The sequence below is a fragment of the Rhipicephalus sanguineus genome, chromosome 6 (assembly GCF_013339695.2).
Source record: "Rhipicephalus sanguineus isolate Rsan-2018 chromosome 6, BIME_Rsan_1.4, whole genome shotgun sequence".
Lineage (NCBI taxonomy): Eukaryota > Metazoa > Arthropoda > Arachnida > Ixodida > Ixodidae > Rhipicephalus > Rhipicephalus sanguineus.
Window position 1 is genome coordinate 171559640 of NC_051181.1, and position 11560 is coordinate 171571199.

At 44.1% G+C, this 11560-nt stretch overlaps 1 protein-coding gene across 1 annotated transcript in view; it reads left to right on the plus strand.

Annotated features, from left to right (window-relative positions):
* LOC119397044 (akirin-2) overlaps positions 1–11278 on the plus strand; it is a 57582-nt gene extending 46304 nt beyond the window's left edge. Inside the window, exon 4 of the mRNA XM_037664468.2 lies at positions 10929–11278. Within this exon, the coding sequence (XP_037520396.1) occupies positions 10929–10939 (11 nt within the window). The 3' untranslated portion in view covers positions 10940–11278. The remainder of the gene's footprint in view (positions 1–10928) is intronic.
* Positions 11279–11560: the final 282 nt, after the last annotated feature.

Below are 11560 nucleotides of genomic sequence, written 5' to 3' on the forward strand. Positions count from 1 at the left end.
TCGATTTTGATAAAAATTGCCAAGTTTATGTATATTAGTGTGCTGATTTCAAATATTCATATAATTTTCTAGTACAATGTGTAGTTTTTCAAATGCCAGATATTTCATGTGTCGTTTGTGGAGCAAGATTTTTCCTAAACTGAGATTGTTATGAAGTAAATCGGCATATCACTATAGTCTGGAATCGGAAATGTATGCAGTCGGACCCATTTGAACAATTCACAATTGAGTCGCTGTCAAGCTGGGATTTGGGTGCAAATGTTCGACGTACCATAACCTTTGTTCAAATGTGCTTAGAACATCCATTTTTGTCGTACTGGACACAGTTCTGATTCCAGATTATTGTGATATGCTGATTTACTTTGTAACTGTCAGTATAGGAAAAATCTTGCTCCCCGAAAAGCACATGAAGTATATTGTATTATAAAAATTACACCTTATATTGAAAATTACTAATTGCATATTTGAAATCAGCACACATATATACGTAAACTCAGCAACTTTCATCAAAATTGATTGAGAAATTCCAGCTGACTGTAAGTATAAGAATGGACAGAGAAAAATACCCATACATTTTTCAGAGCTTTGCATGAAGCGTGGAATGGCGTTCAAATGAGCTTATGTGCTTGCCATGCTTTGCTTCTTGTTGGATGCCTCAACTGTGCATCTTAGGGCACCCACCACAAGCGCAATTGCCCTGCCACACCTCTGTAAATGTAGCTGCACACTTCGTCCAGGACAGTGGTAGGTAGACCTTTTCCAAGCAATCCCAGAATACCCCACACTATGGGAAAAGTGTGTATGTCGAGTTGTTGACTGCTATTAAATCATAAATACTACACGTATCCGAATGCACCTGCATGTATCTCTACACATGAAATTTGAAAGGAATAATGTAGGTTATTACCGAGCGGATGTATATCGGATGCAGCTATTAAGCGGCATGCGTTTTATCGCGTGCCGGCATAGTCAAAACGTGCTATCGTGAGGGATATAATCCGGAACACAAAACTCTTCTTTGTTCAATGATTACTTGCAATGTGCTGATATGAATGTGATATATGAAAATGCAAGAGATACCTTTCCGCTTAACACTCAGCGGTGACGCAGATCCAGAAAAATCTCAAGGGGGGACAAACATATTGTCATTGCGACCAGATTGTTTTTATAAATATAGATTTTATCTTTAATTACATATTGAAATCATGCTTTTAAATAAAATTTTGCTCCTCGGAAGGCCTTCAGATTTCAGAGTTATCGTGCTTGGCTGCTGACCCGAACGTCGCATGATCGTCGCAACTTTTAAAGAATTCAAAACAATTGAGGAAGGGAACAGTTGCGAGGGGTGTCCCCACCCAGCCTGAACACGGGGTCTCGGGGTCTTCCAGAAACTCAGTTCGCCCTAGCAAACTGCATTTAGACTCTATGGCATTTAATGCCATAGGGGCTTGTTATTGAATCTACTTGCGACTGAATCACTGCTAACAGGTTTATTTTATTGCACGTGTCGTTTTTGGTTTGTGCTATATGCGCAAGTATTTATTGAGTCAGTCACATTGTCATTTTGTCAGTGTGATATTGTGCTTGAAAACCTTCATCTATTTTATTACACATCCTACTGCTTTGCTCTTAACTATTGCATAGAAGTTCTGTAAGGTTATTCATTTTTTTATTTCCCTGTACCAATAATTTGTGCTGTTTGTTAAGGTTTTGCAAAAATTTAATGTACCTTAAAAACCGGAATATAGGTCGAATTTTTTTTTCAAGAAACAGCCCTAGGAAAGTTGACCCCATCTTGCGTACCGGTCATTGGCAGAAAAACTTGGCAAGTCTGGCCACTATGGGCAACTGAAGTCAACCACCTCCATCGCTATCGCTATCATCGGCGTCGCTTTGTTTACTACCAGCCTTGTGCCGTGGGCGGTCTCACTTTGCGCTTTTGTTCTTGTCTTGTGAATCTATTTGAGTTCGGAGGTGCATTATTTCTTCTTCTCGACCAGTGGCCGATGGCAGTTCACCGTAACATTCAAGAAAACAGTGATCGAGTTCGCGAAGGCACCAAGAAATTTGTTCTGAAGTGTGTGAAAGTGTGTTGGGATGCTAGCTCAGGGGAGCGGGAGCCCTGAATCACAAACAGTTACTGAAAGTTTATCTTAACACAGGTGTTCTCGCTGCTCCATCCTCGGGGATACTGTTTCTTTGCTGCTTCCTGCGATGCAGCTCTGGTTACATCGGCAGGCACGTATGGCTATGATCAGCGGGTAGATTAAGTGCACCACAGAAGCATTTGCTGCTGGCAGATGCTGAAGGATCACAGCACGACATGCAGTGATCAGAAGAAAACTTTGTTTCGGTGCCAGACCGCAGCGTATCTATAGCTGGAGACAAAGGTCGCACAGTTTAACCTGGAGCCGCGCTCACGTCGTGATTGCTACCGGAGACCTCAAAGTGCATCTAAATTAATGCTGTCAAGACGGTCGTGGCGTTTTACGAGGATAATGCTTGAGCCCATCTTTTGGCTGTCTGCCATGTGGAACTTGCGTGTGAACACGCGTGTAAATGAATGGCATTTTCACTCTGTACAATTTGAAATTGCGTTAAAGGGCGCTTCTTATACTTTGGCCATTCCATGTACCCCCTTTTTTTCTTTAGATTTTCAGTAGTTAGAAGTGGGCAGTTCAACCTGTATTCCGGTTTTTATGGTATGCCCTTCTATTCTGTGCTCCATCAGTCTGGAGCATTGTACAGGTAACAAAAAGTTATCTTTTCGTCCACTTTACTTTCTTCACATTTATATCCTAATTACTGCAAATAACATCCCCTTATACTTTCCTTGGCATTATTTTCTGTTAGTTCTCATTAATACTGTGTCTAACAAAGAAAAACAAGCCCTGAAAAGTCATCCTCTTTCCTTCAAGACCTCAGTCAGGCAGACAATGTCCTTAGCCTTGCCATCCAAGACTCATGACTATATTACATATCTATGGTATGGTCACCTGTGAGCCAACACGTGAAAACACTACTGGCGTTTGTAAAATCCAACACCTGTAGTTACTGTCAACAAAAGGTGATAGACAATTATCGTTTTTAACTATGGTGCGAGCGATCTCATTTTACTAAATGCCGACTATACTTTCTAATGTACTCTTGAATCGTCGACAGTGTCGATGGTTCCAAATGCATCTGCGAATTATAGACTGCTCCTGTACTTCATACGAAATCGAGTTGTATCTTTTTTTGTTTAATAAATGGGCATACTGGTGCCACACATAAAAAAAGTGACACTTCTGAGTCGCTCAGCTGGTCCAACAGGCCGTCGCAGCTAAAGAGTGAAGAAGTTGGTGATTGAATTGAATTACGCGGCGGTAATATGTTGCACCTTGCCAAATAATCTGAGAAGTGCTGGTACGGCGCAAGCGGAAAGTAGAAGTGCAAGGCCCACACGCTCGTCGCGGCGGCTGCTGCGGCGTACACACTTTTCCCATGAGCTCTTGCGCGCCTCTTGGTGGCGCTCGTGTGCTTGAAAAAGGTCTATTATAGCCGAGTCCGTAGTAAAAAGATGGGCATCCTTAAACCGTCCACTCGTTATGCCACCTGTTGTGACAGCTTGTGCGATTCTACCTTCCGCCACGTGATATTACGTCTCTTTTAGGCAACTCAAAAATTTTTGCAGTGCCACCTAGCTGTTTATTAAGCAAGCGATTGCTTTTCACCTTTAGTCTTCTCTGAAAGTGCGCAAGGTGGTGCTAGCTCTCTAGGGGAGCTTTTCTTGTTGCTAAACAACAGCCTTAAAGCCAGCATGCCACTTCCCGCACTGGACTCTGAATGTTCCCACATGTGCAAAGCTATGGAACCTTTCTGTGTGTAACATGCAGTGCGAGACTGTATCTTGCCGAATATGTTGGTAAAAATATGCTGTGCACCAGGTTGATAATGTATGACGACTTCTTTTATCGTAGTCAGCTACACTAACCACTGTGCATGAAAGGGGTTAGAAGTAGGGTCCCAGGCTGTACAGGCGAAATTCGCCATAAAGTTACATTCTATGCCAAAAACGCCTTTTAAATGCGAATACATTTCTTAGTCTGGCTATGTCAGGCGTCCGGTGTTGTCCGCGCGCCTCTCCGCTCTCACTCCCTCTCCCATAGCAACAGCTGCGGGCGCGCGCGCTTATCCTCGCCCCTAGCAACCGGAGCAGGTGGTGTGGGCGGAGTAGCGGAGAGTGAGTGGAGAGGAGGAGCGCGCTCTGGCGTGTGAGGGCGCTCGCATCGCGGGAGCTCGGCGGAGCTCCCGCGTGTGTGGAGAGAGGGTAGGAGAGGGTAGGTGCAGTGCTTAGCCGCTCCTTCTCTCGCCGTTCGCTCTCTCTCCTCCCTGCGCCACCGCCTCAATGCAGTGCGTTTGAAACGCGTTTGTAGCGTTTGTGCTGCCTTGGCACAGCCTGAAAACAGCGCGTAGTAAACACGTTTGTGCTGCATGGAAGGTGGTGGCAACATCCCTGAGGTGATTACGAACGCACGTAGGAAGCGTTCGTTGAAAGAGACGCCCAAAAGGGAGACACTTGAGCACGTCGATGTGTCCAGCTTTACGCCATTAAAATTACTACGCCGTGTACTCTCGGCGCAAGAAATGCATTTGCATTTCCTCACGATTCCCTTCGGGGAGGTGGGGGCATTTTTTTTTTGTTCGGTATGAAGATACAGTATAACCTCATTATAACAGACCTTCATAGTGAAGAGGATTTCAGTCTGTTGTAAAGGGAGTATGTAAAATCCAAGTACTCTTACAACAGACTTTTATGTTAAACACTGAATGGGTCTGTTATAACCGGATAGAATTCAGTCACAAACATGGCCTTATTTTCAACGGGGCACCAAAAAAATATGCGATTTTTAGAAAATTGCATTTTCAGTTTCTGTAGCCCTTTTTCCATCTGATACCAAAATATCTTCCCTGAAAACTATGTAGAAGTGCTATAAAATTTTTTTTTGTGTGTCTGCCGACTTGGCGAAAATTGCGGAAATAGCAAAAAGAAAAAAGAAACAAGCGTTTTTCAAAATTACAGTTCTGCAAGTTCTCCGTTTCAGCTAACTCCTCCATTCAGTAACAAGTGCAGAAAAAGCACATGTTTGAAGTTCAATTTGAGGCCTCCAATTGGCTGCTTCTGCCGTGATGCTCGCTTCGGGAGCGTCGTCTGCTGCTTGTGCGTCGCGAGGTCATGGCTGTCGAAAATTGCGCTACTTAGTGACGCGTTCACACTCGTTCTGTGTTCACGGGTCGACGATAATTTAGAATATAATTATGCTTTAGTTTGGCAGCTGCAAGTGGAAGCTCAAGCATCAGATTACGATAGCGCGCCGCACTCGTCGCGAACATCGCAGACGTGCGGCTGTAATAGCGTTGGCTCGTTGGACCCGCTGTTAGAGGTTCTGCTTATCGGCACTTCGGAGCTTATGACGAACACCACCGCGGGACAACTCTTTGTACTCGCAATCGAGCATGACGTACTTTGAAACATCAGGCACCGCGGCCATGCACGTCGCAACTGAGCTTTCTACTCGATGTTGTGGCTAGGCCTAGCTCCGCTCACGGTGCCGATGCACGAGACGAATCCGAACTTTGCGGGCAAGAATATTGCGATAGTGGACATGCGAAAGCAAAGAAGCCGCAATGTCCTTCGTTGCAAGCAACGAATCACATCGCCCGCTGGCTCCTCAGAACCGCGGATGGGCATTTTGCGCATCGGCAGCGGACCCCCCGGCCAAGCTCGCTGCGCAGCGACCGCTCGGAGAAGCGGTGGCAGCGGCTAACAATTTCGCGCATCACGCAAAACGCAACACCAAGCACGCTGCGTGCCGATTTGTTGTTGCTACAGCTAGGCATAACTGATCATTGACAGACCGCAGATCGGTGGCCTTCGTTCTTAAATCGGTATGCTGACATACGCGGCGAGCTGTTCCCGTCCCGAAAGTATGCTTAGCGATGTTTGAAGTCGGAAGTTATTGAATTTTGGATGTCCGTGGTAGAAAAGTCCGCTGTAAAGGAGTCCTGACCACCTTGCTGGCGACATTTTAGTCGATTATATCCGAATGTCCGTTGTACCAGAATCCGTTGTAAACAAAGCTCAATCAATAGAACAAATATGGAGGTCGGCATGACGCCGCAAATTGGTATGTAGTATCCGAATGTCTGTTGTAAACAGATTTATTGCAGCGAGGTTATACTGTATTCCAACCAACACTAGCAGCTCTGCTGGAGGCGACAATTCTAGCGATAGCAAATAAGGTGAGGAAGGGGATATCTACGATCTCATGTCAGTGACGCATGTGACACCAAAAACGATGCAGATTCTACCGTCACAGTCCAAATGGTTCCCATCTGGAGTACAAAGCACCGGATGTCTCTGCTGCTAACATTTTCATGACTGCGCACTGCCACCCGACATTCTTGAAATGGACAGTACTACCCCATTTGATATTTTTAGCCTTTTATGAATGCTTGAGTGGATTTAGAAGATTCTGTTTGATACTAATCTGAACGCACAGAAAAAAATAAAAACAAGCACTATATTCTACTGGCCAACATGGTGTTCGCAGCGTTTTGAGGATTCGGGAAATGCAACACCAAAGGCACAGCCATCGAGAACAACTGGGCTGTCCGAAATGTCAATGTGCCGTTGTGCCTTTGGAAGAGAAAGAAAAAAAACCTTTCAAAGGGGAAAGCGCAAAGTATGCCGCTACATTGCAAAGGACCGCATGTGAAATACAGTATAACCTCATTACAACAGACCTTTATAGTGAAGAGGATTTTGGTCTGTTGTAAAGGGAGTATGTAAAATCCAAGTACTGTTACTACAGACTTTTATGTAAACATTGAATGGGTCTTTTACAACCGAAGAGAATTACAAGTCACAAACACGGTCAAAGAACGGATTTATTGATGGGGGATGCGGCTTTCTTACCGCGGAAAATTTAAGAAAAAAAATTGATTTTTTGAAAGTCACATATTCAGTTTCTGTAGCCCTTTTTCTATTTGATTCCAAAATATCTTCACTGAAAACTACATAGAAGTGCTGTAAAAAATTTGTTGCGCCTGCTGAGGTGGCGAAAATGAATGCAATAATCGCAAAAAAAAAACTCAGAGTTTTTCAGGCAATTATAGCTCCGCAAAGGCGCAACCAGGCGCCGCCATTCTGGGCTCGTCGGAAAGAGCATTTCTCCGTACTCAAATTCCTTGCTTCAGCTAGCTCCTCTATTCAGAGACAAGCGTATAAAAAGCAAACGTTTGACGCTCGTTTCGAGGCCTCCGATTGGCTGGTTCTGCCATGTTGCTCCAGCACGTCTCGCCATTGGACCAATGCTCGCTCTGGGAGAGCGTCGTCTGCTGCTTGTGCGTCAATATGTGTTCACAAGTCAACGGTCATTTAGAATATAAACACACTTTACTTTGGCAGTTTCAAGTGGAAGCTCAATCGTCAGATTACGATATCGCACCGCACTCGTCACGAACATCGCAGATGCATGTCTCAGACCGACTGTAGTAGCATTGACTCGTCGGACCCGCGGTTAGAGGTTCTGCTCATCAGCACTTCGGACCTCGTGACAAAGACCATCCGGGGACAACTCTTCGTACTCACGATCGAGCTTGACGTACTTTGAAACATTGGGAACCATGGCCACACACATTGCAGCCGAGCTTTCTGCTCGAAGTCGTGGCTAGGCCTAACTTAAGTTCACGGCACCCACGTACGAGACAAAACCGAACTTTGCGGTCAAGAACACCATGCTAGGGGACATGCGAAAGCGAAGAAGCTGCAATGTGCTCCGTCGCAAGCAACGAATCACATTGCGGCCACTGGCTCCTCGGTACCGTGGATGGGCAATTTACGCTTCGGCAGCGTACTTCCCAGCCAAGCTCACCATGCAGCGACTGCTTGGAGCTGTGGTGGCAGCAGCTAGCAATCTCGTGCGTTGCGCGCCGATTTTTTGTCGCCGCGGCTAGGCATGACTGATCATAGACAGACTGGAGATCGGTGGCCTTTGTTCTTTAAATTGGTATGTCGATATCCAGTGCACTGTTCCCGTCACGAAAGTATGCCAAGTGATGTTTGAAGTCGGAAGTTATTGAATTTGGAATGTTCATGGCAGAAAAGTCCGTTGTAAAGGGGTCTTGACCACCTTGCTGGCCTCGCATTTTAGTTAATTATATCCGAACGTCCGTTGTACCAGAATTTCTTGTAAACGAAGCTCAATCAATAGAACAGATAGGGAGATTGGCATAACACCGCAAATTGGTTTGTAGTATCCGAATATCTGTTGTAAGCGGATCCATTGAAACTAGGTTATACTGTACGTACTAAGACCCTTCCGGTACAGTGGTTAGTTTCATGTGTCAGATGTGTTTTTTGTAACCTTTTTTCACAATTCTTGCATAAAAATTGTATGGTTAAAACAAAGACAATTTGTGTGCTTCGAAGAGTTAATGAGATTCCTCGCTTGACATGACACCTCTGTAGGGTCTTTTTCCAAAGCCGTTTCAAGCACTGGCATGGCTTCGTGGTGGAACACTTGGATGCATGCAGCTCTAGCTTGAACCCCGATTTTTATTCTTTGCATCCATCAAGATTTTTTGTTCACAGGCAACGCTGCCTAAGCCGACACTGCATTTTCTGCAACACGAGCTCTTTAACGTTATCGCATTAATAACCACAGTGGCCAAGAAGTTACATGCAAGAACCGGGAAGCAGAAAAAAATAAAACAAAAACTGAGTAGCAGTCTACTGCACTGGGTCTCATTTCAATCTTTATACTTGAAAAAAAAATTGTGCAGAGTTGCCTGGTAGCGATCACTTTTAGCGTCTCTGAGTGATAACGTAGCGCGGTTGGCACAGTGCCAGACCGCCGTGGCCTGTCAACTGCATCGCAAAATTGGGAAAATAGGGAAATTTTCAGCGCACTACTAGGAAACGAAAGACGACGTAAAAAGAACCACAGTGTACAAAACAAGTACCTCGTCTTTTGTTTCCTAGTAGCACACCGAAAATTTCACTATGTACAGCTAACTGGCCCCTACCCTGGCTCTTCGCAAAATGAAAAGTATCTCTGAAAGCAATCATCCGTGAATATGGCACAAAACGGTGATTGTTTGCTTAGTTAAAAAGTGAATGCAATCATCACCCCAGAACTGTTGCTAGGTTTTATATAGTAAAGAAACAGTATACTCGTCTTCATTTGCAACAATTTCTGTGACTGGTTTTGGTTGAAATTGGAGACTGTTGTGGTCTCCTAAATCACTAATCTCCAACGTTGATGAATCTGCGCATACTATTTCAAATGTGTAATTAGTTTTCCTGTAACTTATTTTTGTTCTCGAGATAACTACAGTTCACCTCATATTGTTTAAGGTAATGATAGAACAAAAACTGCTTAACCCATATATGCCCAGTGTCCTACACATAGGACACTTCTTTGATGCACTCTAACGTCGCTATTTCTTTAGCTGGCGCCACGTACAGCACATCAAGCAGGCATCATTGAGGCCTGCTTGATGTGCTGTACGTGGCGCTAGTCATCAGCTAAAGAAATAGCGATGTTAGAGTGCATCAAAGAGGCGTCCTATATGTAGGACTCTGGGTATATATGGGTTAATTAGAAATGACATTTAAGAAATGTCATTTCTAATGACATTTCTTAGGCTAATGACTAAAGATTATAGGCTAATGACTAAAGCTAATGACTAATATATAGGCTAATGACTAAAGATTGAAATAATGCAAGCAGTTTTTTTTTTGGGGGGGGGGGTGCAATTCTTAACTATTTTACAGCAGAATGAACTATACACTTTGAAAAAGCACTTGCATTCCAGTTGCAGTTTTGACAATTGGTTCTGCTCAAAATTCTGCTTCTATACTTGGATTTTGTACATATTTACATTTGCATTGCAAAAAGAATAGTTGTTCGTGCCCTAGATGTCAAGATATGTGGGCCTCAAAATTTAGCGGTCATGCTAAGTCTACATTTTGAGAAAAGTGCAAGAAATAACTGTTTAATTTAAAAATAACAAGTAGAATGTGAACATTTTGCAATGCGTACCCCAGGAATATGTCACTGCTGTTTAGAATTGTAGTGGCCCTTAATTGTAGTGGCCAGCTGAACACTCTGGGCTACGGCATGCATGCACTCAGCGGCTTGGTATCTGTCCTTCTCACTCATCCATCTGATGCTTGGGAGCCTGGGTTTCCACTAAGATACCTAATGAGATTCCCAAATCGGCACAGTTGAACATCATTACTGTCTCAGCATCTGCAGTTTCAACCGTAAATAGTGATGCATGCTGTTCCTTAGATGCCAAAGTCCAACAAGTAAATGAAGGGTTTAATTTACCCCATCAGCACATTTCTAGAAGCTCTCTTTTTGGCAAGGTGGTCGTAAGTTGGTTGCAGATCTTTGGACACAAGTGCTGGCAAACTGTAAAGAGCCCCTGTTTTTTGCTGCTTCTGTATTTTGGCGTCACCAAAAATCCGGGCAGTCAATATGACATAGCAAAACAATTACCGCTTCCTGAAGTGTGAAAATTTGTGGACAGATACAAGAATGCTTGCAGAAACTGAAAATGTATTTAAAAAAAATGGATTCTTTTGCCATTCCTTGGTTTCAAAGACCAGTCTGCCGTGTTTCCCACACACTATCAAGCCCTCAGAGCCTGGTGTGACGGTTATTCAACCCTAATAACTACACATATTGCGGGAGTACCGCCTACAATGCCAGACTCGAGCAGTATGCACACGTTGGAGCAGTGGGCGGCTCAGCTGTCCCTGCTGTGAAATCAGGAGAGGGCCAAGGCTGACTAAAAAAATGCTCATGTACTCGGCGGTCACTGACCGTTATGCCTACAGTTTACATATTTTCCTTATGATTCTCTGCCTGTTTCAGATTTGTCGTAACATGCACGGTAGAAGAAGTGAAGTGGTTTGTGCACAGGACTCCTCCTCTGCAGGCAACGTGATCCAGCTGAGCATGCCGGCCCTGATTTGGCAGTTCTCTTGTGACTTGCACGCAAACTGCTGGTGCATTCATTCCTCAACAGAAAAGCCTCATCTACAAGCCCTTCTGTGTTGGCAGTGTGTGTGTGCTATTGCCACCTGTGATGACGTGCAAGCGGTTTGTGGATGCAAAAGACTGCTTTTGTATGCCAAGGAGTGAAGTTTAGTCACGTTTTCTATGGTACAAGCGTGGTGCATTACGATTGCTTACTTTTTTCTGAATGAACGCTTATGTTATTGAAACTACAGCTGCCAAAGGGTGGCTTCAAAATTAACTTAGTGTACAGATGTATAATATATAAATGCACTACAGGGTGTGCATGCCAAGCTTGATGCATTACTTTTGTACCACTGTGCTTTTTCTTGCCTTTGCTTTCGCAATATTTGACTGGCTCATGTACATAGATTTGCAAGAATTTCGCCACATTACTGTTTCACGAAGGTCTTAAAATTCAGAATGCCGAACCAGTGAGTGCTTCATTGGTAATGTATGAAGAATGCCTGTGACTGTGGTTTCTAGGT